This window comes from Grus americana, unplaced genomic scaffold (genome assembly GCF_028858705.1).
Source record: "Grus americana isolate bGruAme1 unplaced genomic scaffold, bGruAme1.mat scaffold_633, whole genome shotgun sequence".
In the NCBI taxonomy this organism is placed as follows: domain Eukaryota; kingdom Metazoa; phylum Chordata; class Aves; order Gruiformes; family Gruidae; genus Grus; species Grus americana.
This window is the reverse complement of record NW_026561860.1, coordinates 29,811-49,855: the sequence shown is the minus strand read 5'-3', so window position 1 is coordinate 49,855 and position 20,045 is coordinate 29,811. Positions and strand designations below refer to the sequence as shown.

The 20,045-nt window shown below is 53.8% G+C and overlaps 2 protein-coding genes across 2 annotated transcripts in view; both read right to left on the bottom strand.

Moving 5' to 3' along the window:
- Positions 1-2,624: 2,624 nt before the first annotated feature.
- Positions 2,625-11,595, bottom strand: LOC129200890 (A-kinase anchor protein 1, mitochondrial-like). The gene is made up of 10 exons (XM_054812140.1): positions 11,067-11,595; positions 9,037-9,170; positions 8,543-8,669; positions 8,023-8,153; positions 6,617-6,794; positions 5,775-5,925; positions 5,058-5,125; positions 3,491-3,564; positions 2,822-2,887; positions 2,625-2,684 (listed from the first exon to the last, which is right to left on the bottom strand). The coding sequence occupies exons 1-10, from the start codon at positions 11,593-11,595 to the stop codon at positions 2,625-2,627; spliced, it is 1,518 nt and encodes a 505-aa protein (XP_054668115.1).
- A 3,960-nt stretch (positions 11,596-15,555) lies between these two features.
- LOC129200889 (importin-4-like) overlaps positions 15,556-20,045 on the bottom strand; it is a 30,482-nt gene continuing 25,992 nt past the window's right edge. Inside the window, exons 8-14 of the mRNA XM_054812139.1 lie at positions 19,743-19,844; positions 19,103-19,282; positions 18,419-18,484; positions 18,023-18,124; positions 17,639-17,722; positions 17,242-17,335; positions 15,556-15,755 (exon numbers count right to left, since the gene is read on the bottom strand). Coding sequence (XP_054668114.1) covers positions 15,556-15,755; positions 17,242-17,335; positions 17,639-17,722; positions 18,023-18,124; positions 18,419-18,484; positions 19,103-19,282; positions 19,743-19,844 — 828 coding nt within the window. The remainder of the gene's footprint in view (positions 15,756-17,241; positions 17,336-17,638; positions 17,723-18,022; positions 18,125-18,418; positions 18,485-19,102; positions 19,283-19,742; positions 19,845-20,045) is intronic.

Here is a 20,045-nt window from a genome sequence, read left to right as displayed (position 1 = left end):
ATCAAGGCATCCGTTGTTTCATGCACTGCTGTTTTCACTGGGGCTTCATCTTTGAAGACCAAGGATATCCTGAGGAGAGTTGTAGCTGCTTTCTCTACATCAGATGTATCTGTCTGCTGAGCTATCAGCCCAGAGCACTTTGGTCCTAGTCGCAGCAGCTTCTCTGGTGATGGGAAAGCAAGGAACGTGGCAATGTCCACAGGAGGAGATGGCACTGGAATTGCATCCTGTCCATCCCTTGTCGCTCCTGCTTGCAATAAATCCGTCCACAGTTGTCCCCTCATTTTAATACTCCACCCAACTTCCTGGCTTTACCCTTTTGAATCGCTCTAAACTGTTTCTCTGGCCCTGCGCCCACTATTGCAACGTGTGGTGGGTTGACCCTGGCTGGAGGCCAGGTGCCCCCCAGAGCCGCTCTATCACTCCCCCTCCTTAAGTAGACAGGGGAGAAACAGTATCACGAAAGGCTCATGGGTCAAGATGAGGACAGGGAGAGATCATTCACCAATTACCGTCACGGGCAAAACAGACTACACTTAGGAAAAAAATCATCTAATTTATTATCAAGCAATGAGAAATCAACCCAAATTTTAAAACACCTCCCCCCACTCATCCCTTCTTCCCCAGCTTAACTTTACTCCTGATATTGACCTACTCCCCCCCCGAGCGGCCCAGTGGGAGGGGGAATAGGGGTTGCAGTAAGTTCATCACACGTTGTTTCTGCTGCTCCATCCTCCTCAGCGGGAGGACTCCTCACACTCTGCCCCTGCTCCAGCGTGGGGTCCCTCTCATGGGACACAGTCCTCCACCAACTTCTCCAACATGAGTCTTTCCCACGGGCTACAGTTCTTCACAAACTACTCCAGCGTGGGTCTCTTCCATGGGGTGCAGACCTTCAGGAACAGACTGCTCCAGCGTGGGTCCCCAACAGGGTCACAAGTCCTGCCAGCAAACATGCTCTGGCGTGGGCTCCTTTCTCCACGGATCCACAGCTCCTGCCAGGAGCTTGCTCCAGCACAGGCTTCCCACGGGGTCAAAGCCTCCTTCAGGTGTCTCCACCTGCTCCACTGTAGGATCCTCCACAGGCTGCAGGTGGAATCTCTACACCCCATCATCTTTCCTCCATGGGCTGTAGGCAGACAGCCTGCTTCACCATGGTCTTCAGCACGGGCTGCAGGGGAATCTCTGTGCCGGCACCTGGAGCACCTCCTCCCCCTCCTTCTGCACAATCCTTGGTGTCTGAAAAGTTTCTCACATCTTCTCCCTCCTCTCTCTGGCTGCAAAAGCTCCCTCTAACTTGTATTTTTCCTTCTTAACTCTCTTATCACAGAGGTGCTGATTGGCTCAGCCTTGGCCAGTTGTGGTTCTGTCTTGGAGCCGGCTGGCGTTGGCTCTGGCAGACACAGGGGAAGCTTCTAGCAGCTTCTCGCAGAAGCCACCCCTGTGGCCCCCCCCGCTCCCAAACCCTTGCCATGCAAACCCAAGACAAACTGATCCATCATCATCTAATGCTTTTCTCCTGGTGAGCAGAGCCCACCCTAACTTCCCTGCCAACTTCCGGCATGCCCCTGAGGCATCGCAGAAAGGCAGGCTTCTTAAAGCCAATTCAGTGACCCTCAGGGTTACTTCTTAACCCCTTGACAGCTATGGCCAATCTTCCAGGCTGGCTAGCTTGGCAAGCAACGCAGCTACCGACCCCCACTGCTCCATCTGGGGCCACCCTGGCACACCATATGCACGAGCAGCTCCATCTCAGCTCTCACCTTCCCCTTTCGCCTTTCTCAACCACGGCAGGGCTGCTTGTGTATCCTGCCGACTACGCCACTTGTCAGATCCAGGCGGCGACACCGCACTGGCCTCCGCCAGTGGTGACACCGAGCCAGACCCAAGCAGGATCGGATACACAAACACAATGCACGCACAGATGATCAAAAGGCCTTTATTACATCCACGGCCCAGCGGGGGTTCCCCAGTAGTCCCCACGCGAGGCAAGCAGCAAGCGGGCAGATCCCTGGCACCTGATGTGATGGCTAATGGACAGCCTGGCAAGCGGACACGCGAATAGTGCATGGTCAGCTACAGAGAAGGCGTGTGACAGAGGAACCTAGCCAGAAACCACATAAGTAACAACCTACTATCATGTGGAACAGAAATCTCTGCTGCCTGAACAAAGCATAAAGGGATTTAGTATAAGGAATCTGGGAAATTGCTGTACGGAGTCTGGGAAATAGCTGTACTGACCTCCATCGCCTATCTCCTCGCCACTCTTCTGCACATAACCGTACAGACGCCAGCCCCTGAGTCCTTCAGTTTCAAGCCCGCTTCACCAAGTTGGCCAGCCTGCTGCCAAAGATTCCCTCGCCTCTTCTAGACAGGTGGATCCCATCCCTCTCTAACAGGTTATCGTCATCCCAGTACGTCCCGTTGTCATTTCACTGAGATGAGGCATGTGTTTGCGGTTCAGCAAGACGCCTTGGAATGGACCACCAAAACTCCGCACACAGGTGTCAATAGGTCAATGAGAACTTGCCAAACCAAGTCAATGAGAACTTGCCAAACCAAGTTGTAATAGTGCAAAACAAGATTTATTCACCGAAAGAGTTCCCAAGGTGCCTAGGACATGGCTAGTAGACAAGCCACTGAGCCAGTCCTCTTTCCACCAGAGCTCTGTTCACTGACACCGCCTAAAGGGAGGGGGGAAAAGAAAAAGGAGAAAGGTGAACAAGCCACTAGAAAGAACTATCAGCGAGTTCCTGATCACAAGTCTGCATAATCAGAAACTCTCACAGCATTGAAGAAATAGGTATGTCAACATACGCACCTCGTCTCCCACCAAGTTCCACAGCTGGATCAGCGGCAGACCTGTTGCGTTGTCATAATTTGTGACCTGGAAAGACAGAAAAACATTAGTTTGCAGGCATCAGCCTGCATCAATTAATTCAGGTCATGAGTGTGAGCAATTCTCAGCAATTCTCGGGTCCGAGCCATGGAGGATGCAAGGCTAGCATCAGTGACTGCATCTCAGGTCCTCAAAACACCAACTTGGGTGGAGGCTGGAGGAAAGGTAGCTACTGCTACCAGGCAGCTGGGACAGCCTGCTGGCAAGTTGTCTCGAGTCACTCAAATCCGTGCCCTTGCTAGAACTAGTGACGCCTTTGAGCACGGCATTAAAGCAAAGGAAGCTCTGAGACTGAGCATCACGAATGCCATCAGCTTCCCACTCGGCCGCATCAGCAACAAGAGGGAATACTCAACCCTTCCCAGCCACAGCGTCCGGAGCGGTGCCGATGCTACACAAGGAAGTTCTCAGCACCCAGATGGCTCCACAAGAACCCTTACAGCAGCCGGCCTTACAAGCTCGGCCTTTGTTTTGGATTTGAACACACACACACACACACACACACACACACACACGGTGGGCTAGGGGGCACAGAGGATAACAGCAGCCGTCAAATCAGCAACAAGGCTTTTCCAGACAGCTCTCAGGTACCTGCGCCACTAGGACTGCGCCTTCGGTCATCTCAACAACAGCGGTGTCAGCCTCGGAGGAAAAGTGATCCTGGCCTGTGGAAAGAAGAGAGCAGGAGAAAACAACTGAGAGAGAGAGTCACGGGCTTTAAAGGCCAGAAGGGACTATTCAGCTCATCTTGTCGCACCTCCTACATCAGTTAGGCCAGAGAATCCTCACCTGCCCTTGCTGTGGGCACTTGCTGGACCCCGTCTATTAAGCTGGAGGTCACACAAGTAGTATGCCTGCTGTGTTGCCAAAGGGAAAGGGCAAAGCGCTTTCAAAAGCCACCAGCTAAGTGAACGTGAACATCAGTGGCTGATGAATTAGCAGGCTTGCAAGACAGAGAAGTATACTTCTGCGGTACCTTTGAGCTGCCAGGAGTACTTTGATCCTGAATAAACTCAGCTCAGGGGCTTCAGGACTTTACGGACCCTGCACAGAGCGCAGGACTGTCACGGGGAGCTCAAAAGCATTTGTACCGCAGGCTGGCTGGCACCTGAACAGTGCCAAATGCCCTCTTTGCAAGCACCGGCAGCTCCAGTCTCTCAGCCCGCACAGCTTAGGTGGGTACTGTTGCTAACTCCACACCTGTAAATGCAGCAGGGAACCCTTCTGTCCCGGGCAATACAGTTACAATCGACTGGGCAGAAGTGTGTTCATTCTGGAGGACAGTTGCTTATTTCCTACCAAACTGCTGCAAAATACAGCTTCTCCCTCGTGCTCCCCACCCCGAGACCATCTCCAGCAGCAAGTGAACGACTCCTGACAAGCCCACAAATCCTGAAGGAGGTCGATCTCCTCGGGGAACACGCAAAACACTGACTTCTGCTAGAAGCAGCTTAAACCCTGCCATCCCTCTAGTCTTGGCAGGGCCTGTACCTCCTGCAGTGCTGCCAGCCACAAACCCAGGGCTGAAACCTGGCCTGACCCTGAGCCCCTACAGCCACCCCTCCCGCACCCAGAAGGGCAGCTTTGGAGACACCATCACAGCCTGCATCTCTAACATCACCAGAAAGAATGGGGGGGGAGTGGGGGCAGGGGGAATGAAAAAAGCAAACCAGAAAGCATCTCTAGGCAGTGACTGACTGACATTCTTCCAGGGCTTGGAGGCTGGTCTTTTGAACACAGAACTAGACACCTCCGTCATTTTCATAGGGAAATGCCAGATATTTGTCTAGCAGATCAAAACCTAAGTTGGCATGTACAGCTACTCTGTGACAGAAGGTGGCAGCGTAGGTACAGCTACTTCACCTCTACCCTGCCAGTCCTGCCAACTTGCTGCTTAGGAGAGTCATTCCTTCTCTCCTCCATGCACAAAAAAGCCTGGCCATTTCTCCATTTCCCCTGGCGTTGGACGGGTTATGCCATTCTAGCACATTTACAAGAAGAAAATACAATTTTTCCAGTCCTCGCTCTAGTCCCATCAGAGGCTGAGCTTGCAAGAGGGGAGGGAGAAGGTTGAGACAGAGTCATTGCTTGTACACAGCTGGCATCCATGGAAACCTGCAGGAGCACCACCAACGGTACGTCACGAGAGTCTCATTACCTGGAAGCGGTACCACGTTGTCCAGTAAAACTTCCGCTCCTTGGAAAGGCAGTGATAAGAAATCAGACCTTAAAGAAAAGAGAATCGATCACATCGTAAGAACATGCCTTTAAGTTACTCCTGTATTCTTGAAGGTGACACTGATTAATTAATTGCTCTAACAGATATTCAGTTGAAAATTAATGACAGTCAAAAAAAACCCCCCAAAAACGAGACTACTCTCCCAGCAATCTAAGCAGCAGCAGCAGCAACAGCAATAAATTGTCTGATTAGCATGCCAAGTTGGACTGGGCTCCAAGCAAAAACCACCTCCCTCATGGAGGCTGTACTGCTTTTCTCCCACCTCTGGGGCACAATCAAGTATTTCCTGGGCTTGTGTAAGAAAACCCTCATCCAGTATGGCTCTCCCAGCCCATGGGGCTGGGGCATAGAGAATCTGCATCTTATTCCTACCTCATCAATTAACTACACTCTGGGGCCTCCTGAAGGCCTCCTTTTGCTCAGCTTCCATGCTGAGGTGGGAGAATTTGCAATTGCCTCTCCCTCCCCTTCAAAAAAGCCTTGCAAGAGCTTGCTGTGCTCCCAAGGGCTCCACACCCGCTGCTGAGACAAACCTTTCTACCATTTCCCACTTCAGCTCTGGAAAATCCTATAAGCAATTCAAATGATACGGATGCCTCTGATGAAGATTCAAGCCAGATAAGAGCAGTTCGAGACCTGATTTGTCTGAGCGTGTCGACCTTCACTTTGTCGTATCCTCCGTAGTCCACGTATCTGAGCTCCACTTCACCGGTCTCTTCGAAGTAGCTGATGACTTGAGCCCGTAACCATGCCCCACCCAGGCCTGGAGCCGCGCAGATAATACCAACTGCAGAACAGAAGAGCTCCCTTGAAGTGGCTTCCCAGAAATCAGCGCTTCAGGCTGATTCCTAGTGCTGCACAGTTCTCTACTGAGAAGCAACAGCATTTCTTCTCATGCTGCTGCCATCTTCCTTCCACATCCCCCCAGCCCTCCATCAGACAAGCCTGCCGCTGGCACACCGGAGAGCTGGCTTGTACTCTCAAGTCTCTGTCTGCCACTACCATGCTCTTCTAGCCAGGTATCCAGTTCCCTTCCAGCCTTTGGCCACTAACAGTGAGCTCTGTCTCCAAGAAGGAAAGGAAGCACTAAGAACCCCTCCCCCTTCCTTGTGATGCACCCTCCACTTGACACCATGTGCAGACAGTGACACGATGGACACTTGGGAGGAGTCCCACGCTTTGTCAGCAAAAATCCTCCAGGGGCCAAGTTGGTTGGAAATGCCCTGAGGCGGACTTGATCTCATTCTGAAGTTCAACATGCAGCTAAGTGGCTGGGGAGGGGGGCACTGCAGGCACGAGGGGGATAAGGAAGAGCAGAGCAACATCTCTACTCCGGCAGCAGCTAGGCAAGCAACTCTCTGAACTGGCACATTCTCATCCACTGGGAAACTTCCCAAGCCGAACTCGGGGGCATCAGGCTTTCGCATGACCCTAGAAGTTTCTCAAGTGAACCATTTGTGAGCAACCAAGTTACTTGCCTTCTACTGGAGTTGGCAGGGTTGGAATTGCAGGTTGAGAGTAGCAGGCGGACATCTGCTGGTCAAGGCTACGCAGGGCGTGGAAAGTGGGGTGTGTATACTGCTGTAGAAACATGTGTCCAGCATCGACTTGGTTTGCCACGACCACTTCTACAGGAACTCCATCTGGGAGGAAGAGCTGCCATGTGGAGGAAAGAAAGTCTCATTAGTGTTCATTGCAACACAAGCTTCCTTCACAGCAACTCCATGTTCCGCCAGCAACTCCTGAGGCTTACAGCCATGGGTGGAAAGGCCCTTGCACTCTGGTATTTCACTTGCAAAGGCTGCTTGGGATCAGGAGCAGAAAGCTATTCCCTGACACTCCATGCTGTTCTCAAGGAAATCAGACCAGGGACGGGGCCCATCTTGTACAGGAAGAGACTCTCGGCCGGGTCCTGCACTTGGCTCACAACAACCCCAGGCAACGCTAGAGGCTTGAGAAAGAAGAGCGGCTGGAAAGCTGCCTGGCGGAAAAGGACCTGGGGCTGTTGGTCGAGCGCCGGCTGAGCGTGAGCCAGCAGTGTGCCCAGGTGGCCAACAGCACCCTGGCTTGTATCAGAAATAGTGTGGCCAGCAGGACTAGGGCAGTGATCGTCCCCCTGTACTCAGCACTGGTGAGGCTGCACCTCGAGAACTGTGTTCAGATTTGGGCCCCTTGCTACAAGAACGACATGGAGGTGCTGGAGCGTGTCCAGAGCAGGGCAATGAAGCCAGCGAAGGGTCTAGAGAACAAGTCTGAGGAGGAGCGGCTGAGGGAACTGGGGTTGTTTAGCCTGGAGAAAAGGAGGCTGAGGGGAGACCTTATCACTCTCTCCCAGGACCTGAAAGAAGGTTGTAGTGAGGTGGGGGTTTCTCTCTTCTGCCAAACAACAAGCGATAGGACAAGAGGAAATGGCCTCCAGTTGCACCAGGGGAGGTTTAAATTGAATATTAGGAAAAATGTCTTCCCCAAAAGGGTTGTCAGGTACTGGAACAGGCTGCCAAGGGAAGTGATGGAATCACCGTCCCTGCAGGTATTTTAAAGGCTGTGTGTAAATGTGGCACGCGGGGCCATGGTTTAGTTGTGCACTTGGCAGTCTTAGGTTGACAGTTGGATTCAATGATCTGAAAGGTCTTTTCCAACCTACATGATTCTATAAGTCTACATTTCTCAGCTCAGGCAGAATGGAAGCAGGAGTGGAAGACCAGGGAGATCAATCTGATCCGTAACAGTTACGCAAGCTGGAGAACGGAGAGCCACACAAAACCAAGCTGGTTTACAGGGCATCTCTGAACCAGCCACATGGATCTAGCCCGCTCCGCGAGCAGTGACCAACACCAACAGCCTTCCACCTGGACATCAGCGTAGCCAGCGAGCTTGGACTTACCCAGGCAGTCATAAGGAGCGAATGAAGTGTCAACGGTGTTGGTGGAGGTAGAGCGTAGATGTTGGTGAGACACAGCTTTGTGAACTTCTGGCCAATCAGGCTCAGTACTTTTTCTACTTGTTGTGCAGAGCCTGGAAGACAAAAAGCCCAAAGTCAGTCTCTAGCACAGATATGCTGAGGACACTCCCACCACTGATCTAATCTAACATCCTTCACAGGCAAGACTGCTGTATTGGCTGATGCATGCCCTAGCTCCTTCTTCAAGCCTGAAGTGATCCTGCAAAAGGCATTGGTTAAACTACAGCAGCCGAAGATGTTAAAAAGCATTCTCACCTCGAGAATAGAGGGTTCACGTGCCAAGGCACAGGAGACTTGGCAGATACCTCTGCTGTAACAGCACTGAGCAGAAGAGTTTTCTAAAGCACTAGACTCAGAAATCCACAACATCTGTTTCATTTCCTTGCCCATCGATGCCCCCAAGCTACATAGTAGAGCACAAATCGAGAGGCATTCCACTTACCTTCGATGTGACAGACTTGGGAGTCACGGAAATAAGGGAGTGTTGTGACGTAAACTTTGGCACCAGACGCTTCCTTCAGGTAGTTCATAAATCTTCCTTTTCTGCCGATCAAGCGGCCAACTAAAGCCTTTGTGAAAGAGTCGAGAAACCAACAGTTAGGAAGAGGAACAGAGATCAAACAACACTCTTCTCTGTGCCTTATTTCAGCCACATTCCCAGTTCCTGGAGTGTCGGGCCAGGCGGGATAATAAAGGCAATGCTGGACCAGGGCAGAGTTCAGCTGGTCTGGGATAAGGTCAGGTAGATAGAGATCCGTAAGCACAGCTCATTTTCATAGATTCATCTTCACATCTTGGGAGCTAAACGCTTAAATCCTCTCCGTTTAGTGGTTGTTGATCTCCCTGGGATGGCACGGAGCCGGTACCAGACTGGAAGAACCAGAAGATGGCTCTGTAGGGCAGGGCAGGAGGTGTGGGCAGGCCAGCGGTGGTTACCTTTGGGACCTCTATTTCCCAGATAGTGAAGTCGGACTTGCAGGAGCCTCCTTCTGGATGAGCGTGCTGGTGTGTCACTGCCTTCCTCGTGGCACAGTCATTGTCCACAAAAGCCATGCCTTTGACAGCCAAACCTACAGGACATGCACACGTGTTAGCATTCAGACAGCCCACACAGTCCAGCTACCAGACACAAGGCCAGGAAAGTGCAGCATTTCCTAGAGAGCTTACAGTGAGCTCTTCCTATGCATTCCATTGGGATGTTCCTGTATCAGGTTCTCCACTGTTTCAGAAGGGGTCAAGTAGACCAAAAGTAGGTCTAGGAACGCAACAGAGGCCTGAGTTCAGCAGGAGTCCTTCAAAATAGCAACACCTTACACAGCAGCAGAGACAGGACACTAAGTCAAAGTTACCAGCTGAAGGAGAGCTATGCTGACATCAGCCCTGCGCTCCTGCTGCTGCTGCTGCTGCTGCTGCTGCAGCAAGGTATTTTGCATTTTCCCCATGGCTTCAGGAGGGCTTTTCACAGGGAGTTCAGCATGCGGGGAGGGGGGCACGGGACATGCAAGCTCCTCCTCTGCTCTTTGTACTGACATTACATTCCTGCCCCAAGAGGGGTTGCCCAGTGACCTGAATGCCAGCTGTGCACACTACTAGCTGGGGTAGGGGCTTGCCTCTTGCCCAAATTTCTCCGATGCTTGAAGAAAGAAGGTGCCAGAGCTGAGCCGTGTTTTGTTTCCAAACCATCAGCTGATACCAGGAATCCTCCCACTTGGCAAGGGGGCAAACTCAAACACCTTCCTCCTGGTCAGAGCCCAGATACAGTGCAGCCAGTGTAACACAAGGCTGATCCTTCCTCCCTCCAGATGAACCAGCAGAAGCAGGAAGAGCCTCACTTGCTTGCAAGTACTCAGACCATCCAGTGCAAGACCAAAGAGAAAAAGAAACCCAACAGCCGCTTCCCATTTGCCACATCTTCCCTAGGTACACAGCACAGAGGCCTAGAAAGGCAAAGGCAAAGAGGGCAGCTGTTTGCCATAGGCTTCCCGGACAAGGATGAGGATTGAAGTCTCACAGCCTGGGGGCGAAGGTCAGCTCTAGGACCTCTTATCCAGCATGGCCCCATGATCAGCTTGACCCGCTGTAGCCCCTCTCCCTACCCTTCAGCTGAGTGCAGAGCTCTCAGCCCTTCCCATCCCCAGGCTCCACAACACACGCTCGTACCTTCCTGGCACGCCAGCATTCACAACAAGGCAAAACCCTCTTCTTCCTAGGGTTGCTCTCACAAGTGAAAATGCTCGCTGGGTTTCATCCTTCATTGTCGGCAGACTCAATCCCCATGTCTTGCAGCAAGCAGCTTGGTTCCAACTGCTTGTAGCAACTACCAAAGACATCCCCTCATTAGGGGCTCTTGGCACCACAGGCTCTTCTAAAGGATTTTCACATCCATCTCCAAGGTCAGACGGGTTAACTAACAGTTGCTCAGGCAGCGTTGTATTCTGCCAGGCGCACACCATCCAGGATGTAGAAGGCAAAAGCAACACAGAGACAGATGGAGGAACTCCTCGGATGTTGCTCCCTCTAGGGACTTCTTGGCGTGCACCTACCCTTCCAAACCACAAGGCTTCAGGGGAAGTGGTCTGCAACCAACTCATTTGATCACAGTTCCTCAGAGCACTTCCCTGCTTCATCCAGCAGCCCCTCAGAAACCTGCTGCCTTCCAGCTTCCATTCGGCAGCAGCCCGTAAGCACAGAGAGGAACCCAGTGCTTCCTAGAGGCTGCCTGAACTGAAGCAGAAACCATTTGTATGAGCACGTCTCAAACCAGCAAGGTCTTCAACAGCCTGGCCTACATCCAGGCACGGCCCACTGCACTGGGCTACTCAAGCACACGCTTAGCTTTAGACAAGAATTAACTTTGTGCCGAAAGGGGACCAGCCTGTTCGCCCCTTGGCAACAGACCCTGAAGATCACCCAGCTAACACGGGATCCTACAGAGATGGGAATTCTGAGAGCAAATGCATACCCACCTGCTGCACACTGATCTGGGTTGGCACCAGAGCTTGAATCCTCTACCAGGCTCACCGCAGCACTGCCCTGACACTCCGAGGTCAGGGGGAGAGAAACACAAGCAGGGCCACTGCTTTCATCCGGAGGTCCTGTTGCTTCCGGCTTTGCAGTGTCCTCTGCAACGGTGCTGGGCTGCAGTGTGGTCACGGACAGGTCTGGATGGTCCTCTGAGAGATCTGGCCTCTCATGAGTTTGACAGGGAAGAGAGGGTGTCGTCGACTCTGCTGATGGCAGGGAGGTCGAGGTTTCATTCTCGGGGTGTTCCTCTTCCTCAAAGACTGCCTCTCTCATGGGAACGCCCGCTTCTTCCTTTGGTGGTGAATCCTCCTCTGGCGCTTCTTGCTGCTGCTCTTCTTCAGCAGCTACGCTTTCTTGTTTGTCAGAAGAGCTTGCCTGCTTTTTTCTGTGGGAATAGATCCACCAGCAGCCAAGAAGTGCCAGCGCGCCGTGTATGGCGTATGGGATGATTTTGCGGAAGTATGAAGGCATTTTCCAGAGCCTCAGCAATTCTCTCTAGAAGGAGCAGCAGAAAGCATGTGAAGAGAGTCACAGGCAAGGTAAGAGGAAGGCTGAAGTTTCATCAAGGTCTTGAGGTATTTCCATTAGCATGAACAGGCTTCTCTTCCAGCCGCTCTTTACATTCACATCTCTGCTCTACCAGCAGAGCACAGAACAAGATCCTTACCTAAGACTAGGGATATCTGGACATTTGTCACCGTTAGACTCATCGATTTCACATGAGCTCACCTTTACACTTCCAGCCATTTCACCACCTTTCTCCTGCCTCACCCTTGCAGGTCAGGACTACACACAGGACAGCATCCAGCACTGTGAGTTTCTCCAGCGCCAGGCTGGGTTCACAACACAGCTGGACCACAAGCCTTCCAGGACACAGACTTGAGACACTGCAGGTCTCCCCAGTTCTCTGCTTGAAAGGCAGCATCACTTTCCTGAGACTTTCATAGGGTGACAACACACGCTTCCAGCTCTAAAACAGAACTCACGGAAGGTGAAGTGCTTTGCAAACGTTCTCATCCACAGCATGGCAAGACACCGGTGCGCGGGCACACGACAGAAGGCTGGAGTTGAGCAGGAGCTAAACAGCAACACGCAGCTACTGCCTTGACTTTGACCCACACAGTGCAGGAATTCCAAAACAAAGAGCACCTACAGCCTGATGAAGCAAGTGTCTCCCAAGAGCCACGAGTCCCTCAGAAAGATGTTGCCGTCCTGAAGACGGGAAATATGCTCTAACACCCTTAGAGGAGTGGTATTTGTCCAGCTTTGAAAGCAGCCTGGGTAGAGACACCACTACTTCGGAACCCAGCTCCAAAGTTTGTTCTACATCTCAACTGACTACGTTAACCGCTGCTACTCCTCCGACTTCTAGAGCTGAAAGCTGCCTCTTACTCTAGAGAGAAAGAGTGTGAACCCTTCCCTGCCTGGACACTGCTGAGACTCGTGTCCCGCTCATGCTCCTCCATTTACAAGCTTCACCTGGGTTACAGGAGGCAGGGCTGACATGCCTTTCCTTTTCCTTAAGGAAAGCCTACAGCTGGAACACAAAGCTCCACAGTTACCCACATCCCCAAAACAGCCTTGCTACAGAGCGCTTACAGTTTTCACGGAGCAGAAATTAAAGGAAAACGCCTCGTGTCTGACGATGCTTACACACGACAGACTTTTTTTAACCTGCTACACCACATGGTTGGAAGATGCAGCACATCCTTCTCTCTCATTTCCTCCATGGGATTGCTCCTAAAGCCCACGTTCGTTTTCCAACACGTTTAAGCGCCACAAAACCCTCTCTCCATTGCCAATTTGACAGCCAGTTCAGGACTGCAGGGGCAATGGGATCATTTCAGTACATGGCGGGAAGTAAGCCTGGGATTTTCCTGGCAGCAACAGAACAGAAAAAAGCAACATGTCAAATCCCATGGCCTTAAACACTGCCAAACTGGAGGGAGCCTGGCACAACAGTCCTTTCCCAACAGGCAGGGCTCTGCGCAGTCCCGCACCAAAAATCGAGCTGAGCCTGTGCGGAGCTCACACACTGTATGCGCTCCCTCCCCGCCCCGCACCACCAGTCACTTCCACTTCCTTCTGGCATGTCAGGAATCTGGTCTAAATGTCACACCTTCTACCAAGGCACTGCCCTAGAGCTGCAGCTAGGACAAGAGACTTTTCCAACTTGCTAGATATTCTCCACGGTAGGTCCGGATGGGATTAAGACACCAAGGGGAGAGTAGGGGACAGTCAGCTCTCCAAATCTGCATCCTGACTTCATTTATGGAAAACTCCTGATAAAGATCAGGGAGATGAGGACAAGAATCAAGAATGCGCACACTCACCTACCTACCTTAAGGAAAAAAAAAAGCAAAAAAAAAAAAAAAAAAAGCCAAGGACAGTCAACTGATTCTACTTGTTCGCTTTAGGGTCCCAGAGCAGTTTTAAATCACCTTGTTTCTCTAGGCAGGACAAACAACCCTTCAGTATTCACAGAGTGGTAAGGTCAGAAATGTTGGCAGCATGAGGTTCACAGAGAAGCCCGAGAATTGATTCTCAAGGTGCGAGAGGGGAGCTGAGCAAGCACTCGCTCCAGATTTTCAGGGCTTTCAGGAAGGTGTGTTCTGGGGGCAAGCTGCTTTGAGTCTCTACAGGAAGAGAGACAAGGACCTGCTGCTGACCTGTGGCTACCGTCAGCTGCAGAGCCCTCTGCCTCTCCAGCCCACACTTTCCCGCCTTGTACGCAGGAGTTACCTATCGGCTTTCGGCCGCTACTTGAACGGCTGCCTGTGCCCTGCTCCTTCTCTGTCTCCCTTCCTACCCCATCAGGCAGGCTGAGCTTCCTGTCATTCTAGGCTGAGCCCAACGCCTCGGGCTACACTGTCACCCCCCCTACTCACCTATCCTAGGATATGGTCACTAAGAAGAATTAGCAGCTAGGAACTCTACCCATAGCCCTGGCCAGCCTCTAAAGGAGTAAGAGCTCAGCCTAGAGCTCTGAAGGTCTAGGCCAGCCTATCCTTTGATCCCGTATCTACCTACTGCGTGATCTGTCCGGAAAGTCAAATCATAGTTACCTTTGAAAGAAGATGGAAGTTGAGGAGAAGTGGGCAGTAAAGGAGAAATGGTTGGAAAACAGTATAGGCGTGCACGTAGCGAGGGAAGGAGCCGAGTTATCCCAAAGGACAGCTCAGCCCAACTGGCTTTCGCTGGCCCGCTTTTCAGCTTATAAAGCCCCGGTCCCGTGAGGTCACAATCGCCGGGCGGGTGCCGCATCACTGCCCCTTTGTGACACGGGGCCGCACGGGGACGTGTCCCCTCAAGGCCACACAGCTGCCAGGGCCCTGGCACCTCCCCCAGCCATCAGCTGCTGGACTTCCCCACTGCTGCTGGCCAAGGGCTCTTTGTCCGCCGGCAGAGCTCCCACCTCTTCCCCGAGCCGCACCAGCTGGCTCAATAAAAACCTGCCCAGGGCTGCAAGCGTGCCTGTTCAGTGCTTTGGCTGGAACGCTCCGTATGCTGAGGGTTCTGTGCCACTCTTCCCAGGTACAGGACCCTGTCCGTGAGACTCGTGGAGCAAAGCACCTGGTCGCTTAGAGGTTCATTTCCAATGAATTTGACCTGCCCCCTGAGATACAGCCCTATGCGGACTCTGAACTAGCACTGCCAAAGAAACACCTTCAGCAACGGTGCTGGGTTGACCTTGTCTGGCTGCCATGTCCCCACCCAGCTGCTCTCTCACCTTGGGGCTCCAAAACCATTTGTGGGTGGCTTTTACGCATCTTCACATTTTCTGCTCCCTCCAGGGTCTCTTAGCTTTCTATTTGCCACAGCTTTACCAGATTCCCCCTCGGGGTGGCCGGACTGGCAGTTTTGCTCCTGCCCCACTTGGCTGCCCCAGGGTTGGGCTGGTTGTTATTGCTGCCCCACGTCAGCTGGTCGGTTTGGCCCCTGCCCCGCTCAGGGATCCAGAACTGGGACAGGGCAGGTCTCTGCTGGGAGGGGTTAAAGGGGTCTAGTTTGTAACGGGACAGTGGCAAATCTGTGCTGGGGGAGTTAAGGGGATCCACTTTGTCCTGGAAGGGTATGTAGTATGAGGGGGTTCATGTAGTTGGAGGGGTTCAGAGAATCAGAGAATCAGAGAATGGTTTGGCTTGGAAGGGACCTCAAAGATCATCTAGTTCCATCTGCATGGGGAGCGATGAAAGCCACAAGGCCCCCCCCACTGCCCAAGGGACAGCATGGGGTCAGCGGGACGGCAGGCAGCCGTGGCAGTATGTCAGCTCTGCGGCTTCTTGCCAGCCCTGGGGCCTCCTGGGGGCTGCCCCGGGGTGCTGCAGCAGCGTGCGGCCTGGTGCTGCCGGGAGCTGGTGGGCCCTGCTGGGCCTTGACAGTGGCGGTCAACGAAGGACCTTTTCCCCCTGGCATCCCCCAGGCTCTAGGTCACTCGGTGGGCATCCAGTCGGAAGTCCTCTGCTTGCTGCTGCCCGCTTGCTGCCTGCTGCGGCCTGCCTTGGCCAATCTGGGCAGCACCCGGCAGGAGACGAGGCCCGGCGGCAGCGGCAAGTGGGTCAGAACGACCCGGGGTTGCCTCCGCAGAGCCTCCTGCACCAGTGGGGCCATGCAGGGTTGAATAAGGGAAACTAATTAGCGTAGAACAATTTTAAAACAGAATATATAACTTGGCAACACTTGAGTCAGGCCCTGTAAATTCAGGCTTCGCCTGTCTCATGCTCCAATACAAAAGAAAACAATTAGTAAAAGAGTTGGAATGTAGAAACAGGATAAGAGAAGACATAAATTAGGGAATAGTCCTTGGGTAGGAACTAGAAAAAAGACACAAAGTTTGAGGCAACCTGATAAAGGGGGCCCAATATGCCAACAAGCCTGGGACCATCTGGGCAGGACGGATAAGAAGGTTGCTGAGCTTGCAAAACAGAGATCATGAAGAAGAGGTCACCCAACTGTGTACGCTGAAGAAGCGGAGAAAGAGGAAGATTTGAGGAGGACGACCCCTGACGACCACCTGAGAAAGAAACTGCGCAGGCGTATCAGGACATTAGCATATATTCACGAGTTCCCAGAATAATAATGAATATGTAAATTTTTTTGTAATATAAATCACGAACAATTTGTTTCTCGTTGAGACGCACGTTCGTGGAAATATCCCGGTGCAATGAAGGATACCTGCTTAATAGTCACATTGGCTATCGAGTGAATTTTTTTTTGGCTTCAGATTGGTGACCCAGATGGGACCCTCTCTGCCTGGCTGCAGGACCCATTGAGATGGGGACTCTCTTGGGTACCCCCGGGGGTTTCTCCGGAGAGACTCCTCTCCTCAGTCGGATCACTGCAGGGACAGACAAGGACCATCTATTGAAAGGTATTCTTTAAAACATTTTGCTTTTATTTTTTTATTTTCTTTAAGTAACTGTTTGGAGGTACTGGTTGTTTAGGAGTTTAACAGTTACTACTCTGTTTCTGGAACCGGTTCGTCTGTTGGCTCCCCGTAGGTCGTTACGTTATAACGCAGGGTGAGCGTATGCGGGACTGCTAGCCTCTTATTCGCATACATTGGAACAGTAACTGTCTGGAGGTACTGCTTGTCTAGGAGCTTAACAGTTACTGTTTCAAGAAGTTGGGGTTTTTTTTCCTCAAATATAACTTGATGTGTTTGAATTTGTGGGAGTGTGCGAGACGTAAAATCACGCACGAAGCGAGTGTGGAGTCCGGATCCGCGGTTCTGTTATCCAGCGAGGGAAACAGCCGGAGAAGGATGAAGCAAATGATTAATGATACCCTTGTGGGTAATTATCTGAGATTAATAGTAGCATTGACGTGTAAGTTTGGATGTCCTTTATTGCCGTGTTAAAAGAGTAACTAAAAATCTGAATGATGCAGCCCCTGAAGTAGAATTGTTGGTAAATGTGGGAGCCAGAATATTGCCTTTTACACCCTAAAAATATTGTGAATCAATAATTATTTTTTGAATTTTTATGGTATAAACAGAGATTGTGGATTCAATCTGGGACAGCCGTAGAGTGTGCTAAGTGTAAAGTGTGGACCCCTTGGGAAAAGAAGGAGCGTGCTACCGAAATAATAGTAAAGATTGTTTGTGGTTGGCGAGACAGTAAAATGGGAAGTAATCAGAGCGGATGAATCTTGTGATTGAATCAGGAGCCCCCCCAGAACCTGCCCCAGCAGCCCCCCCCCGCAGCAGCGCCTGCACCAGTACGGCCCAGTAAGGACCAGTGACCCCCCAGTGCCCCCCAGCACATCCTAGTACCCCCCCCAGTGCCCCCCAGTGCCCCCAGAATATCCCAGTGCCCCCCCAGTGCCCCCCCCAGTCGCTCCCAGTATCCCCCAGTACATCCCAGTGCCCCCCGCAGTGCCCCCCCAGCCCCCCCAGTATATCCCAGTGCCCCCCCAGCCCCTCCCAGTGCCCCCCAGTATATCCCAGTGCCCCCCAGTACATCCCAGTCCCCTCCCAGTGCCCCCCAGTATATCCCAGTGCCCCCCTCCTCACCTTGGGACGTTTCTGGGCGAGAAAGGTGACGGTGGCCAAGGCCCTCACCCGCACCGCATCACCCCAACACTCGTCCCCTGCCACCTGCGGGGCCGCACCTCTGGGTGACCCCCCCAGCACCCATGGGACCCCCCCAAACCCCTGGGATCCCCCTTGGACCCCCCCAAACCCCTGGGACCCCCCTTGGACCCCCCCCAGCACCCATGGGACCCCCCCCAAACCCCTTGGACCCCCCCAGCACCCATGGGACCCCCCCCAAACCCATGGGACCCCCCCAAACACCCCTGGGACCCCCCTCAGACACCCCTCCCCCCCAGCACCCATGGGACCCCCCCAAACCCCTGGGATCCCCCCCAGCACCCATGGGACCCCCCCCGGGGTTACCTGAACGCAGAGGTCAAGCAGGGGTCGAAGGTGAGGGGTCACGGTGGCGGGGTCGGCCTCCAGGAACTCGTCCAACACCTCCAGGGCCTCGGTGCCCCGCTCCTGGTGGGGGGGACACACACGACACCCCGAATTTTGGGAGGGGCCTCGAAACCGCCAAAAGCCCCCCCCCCGAAACTGCCAAAAGCCCCCCCCCCCCGAAACCGCCCCAAATGCCCCGAAACGGCACTGGGGCGCCCCTGAAAAATGCCACGGCACCCCAAAATGTCCCCAAGCGCCCCCTCCCCCAAAAACCAGCCCAGGAAACCTCCGGGGAGCCTCGAAACCACCAAAATCCCTTGAAACGGCCCCAAATCCCCTCCCCTCCCCCCCCCCCGAAAACGGCCCCAAATTCACCTCGTCAGCGTCAAGCAGCTTCTTCAGGGCCGTCAGGATGTCGGGGAGCAGCGAGCGCAGCAGCTCCTGTTTGGGGTAAAAAAACCCTCAAAAAACGGGGTTGGGGGGGCCACGAAACCACCAGGGGGGCCCTGAAACAACCGTGGGGCACCTCAAAACCCCCCCTCCCGGAGTCTCAAAACGGCCGGGTTTGGCCTTAAAAATGGGGGTTTCAAGGAGCCTTTTTTAGGGGTTCGGGAATTGCCGCGGGGTGTCGCGAAACCGCCGGTTTGGGGCGCGAAAACCGCTATTTCGGCAAGCCCCGAATCTGGCATTTTTAAGGCAGCGCTTGGGGCACTGAAGCGTAATTTTGGAAAAGTAGAAAATTGCCGCTTCGGGGAACGCTGGAAACCACCGTTTTGGGGGTCCCAAACCCGCTCTTTCGGGGTTCCCTGAAACCGCCGTTCGGAAGAGGCCCTACACCCATTTTGGGGCTGAAAATTGCCGTTTTGGGAAACCCCAAACCCACCGTTTCGGGGCGAATAAAATCGCAGTCCCGCAGCTCCCCGAAACCCTCCTTTTGGGGCTGAAAACGGTCCTTTCGGGGAAGCTCGAAACCTCCGTTTACCGGGGGGGGAGGGGGGACGACACACTCGAAACCGCCATTTTGGGAGGAAAACCGCCCCGACAACCCGCCCCACTCACCGTGTGGGTGTCCCCCAACATGGCCCCCAGCCCCCCCAGGGCCTGCAGGCTGTACGCCGGGGGGCTGGGGGGCACCCCGGGAGCAAGAGCCCCCCGACACAGGGCGGCCAGGGCAGGGCCGTGGGGGGCCAGGACTTGGGGGGCCGCCTCCAGCGCCGCACTCAGCACCAGCAGGGCCGCCTGGGGGGCGGGGGGGGAAGAATGAGGGGGGGTAAAATGGGGTGTGGGGAGCCTCGAAATCACCCCTTCGGGGGGCACACAGCACACTTGGGGGGGGCTCGAAACCGACATTAAGTGCTGCCCCCGCTCCTGAGGCGCCCCCCCTGCTGCGCTACTGGGGTAATTTGGGGAGGGGACACTAAAAACCACCCTTAATTGCCCCCCTCCCTCAAAACCGCCCCCTCCCACGTCATGGGGGGCACGGGGAGCCTTGAAACCACCCTTTGGGGCCCACAAGAGGAGTAAAGGGGGTGGAGGGGGAATCGAAACCGCCACTGATTACCCTCCCTCCCACCCGGGCACCCCGTCCTGTGTTACTGGGGCAACTTAGGGGGCAAGGTGGGACAGGGGGAGCCTCGAAACCACCCCCCCCCCCCGACCACCCAAAGGGGATGAGGGGGGCCCCTAAAAGCACCCTTACCTCCTGGTGGGGGGGCCGGGGGTCACGGGCCACCTCCTGCACCCAGGTGCCCAGGGGTCCCCAGGCGCTGAGCCCCCCCCGGCGCAGAACCAGGGCCCCCAGCTGGGCCAGAACCACCGTCACCGTGTGCCTGGGGGGGGGGGGGGGGGGGACCAGCCGGGGGGGGGGGCTTGAAACCACCAAGAGTTTGGAAGGGTAGCATCGAAACCACCAAGAGTTTGGAGGAGGAGCATGAAAGCCACCAAGAGTTTGGAGGGGGAGCATTGAAACCACCAAGAATTTGGAGGAGGAGCATCAAAGCCA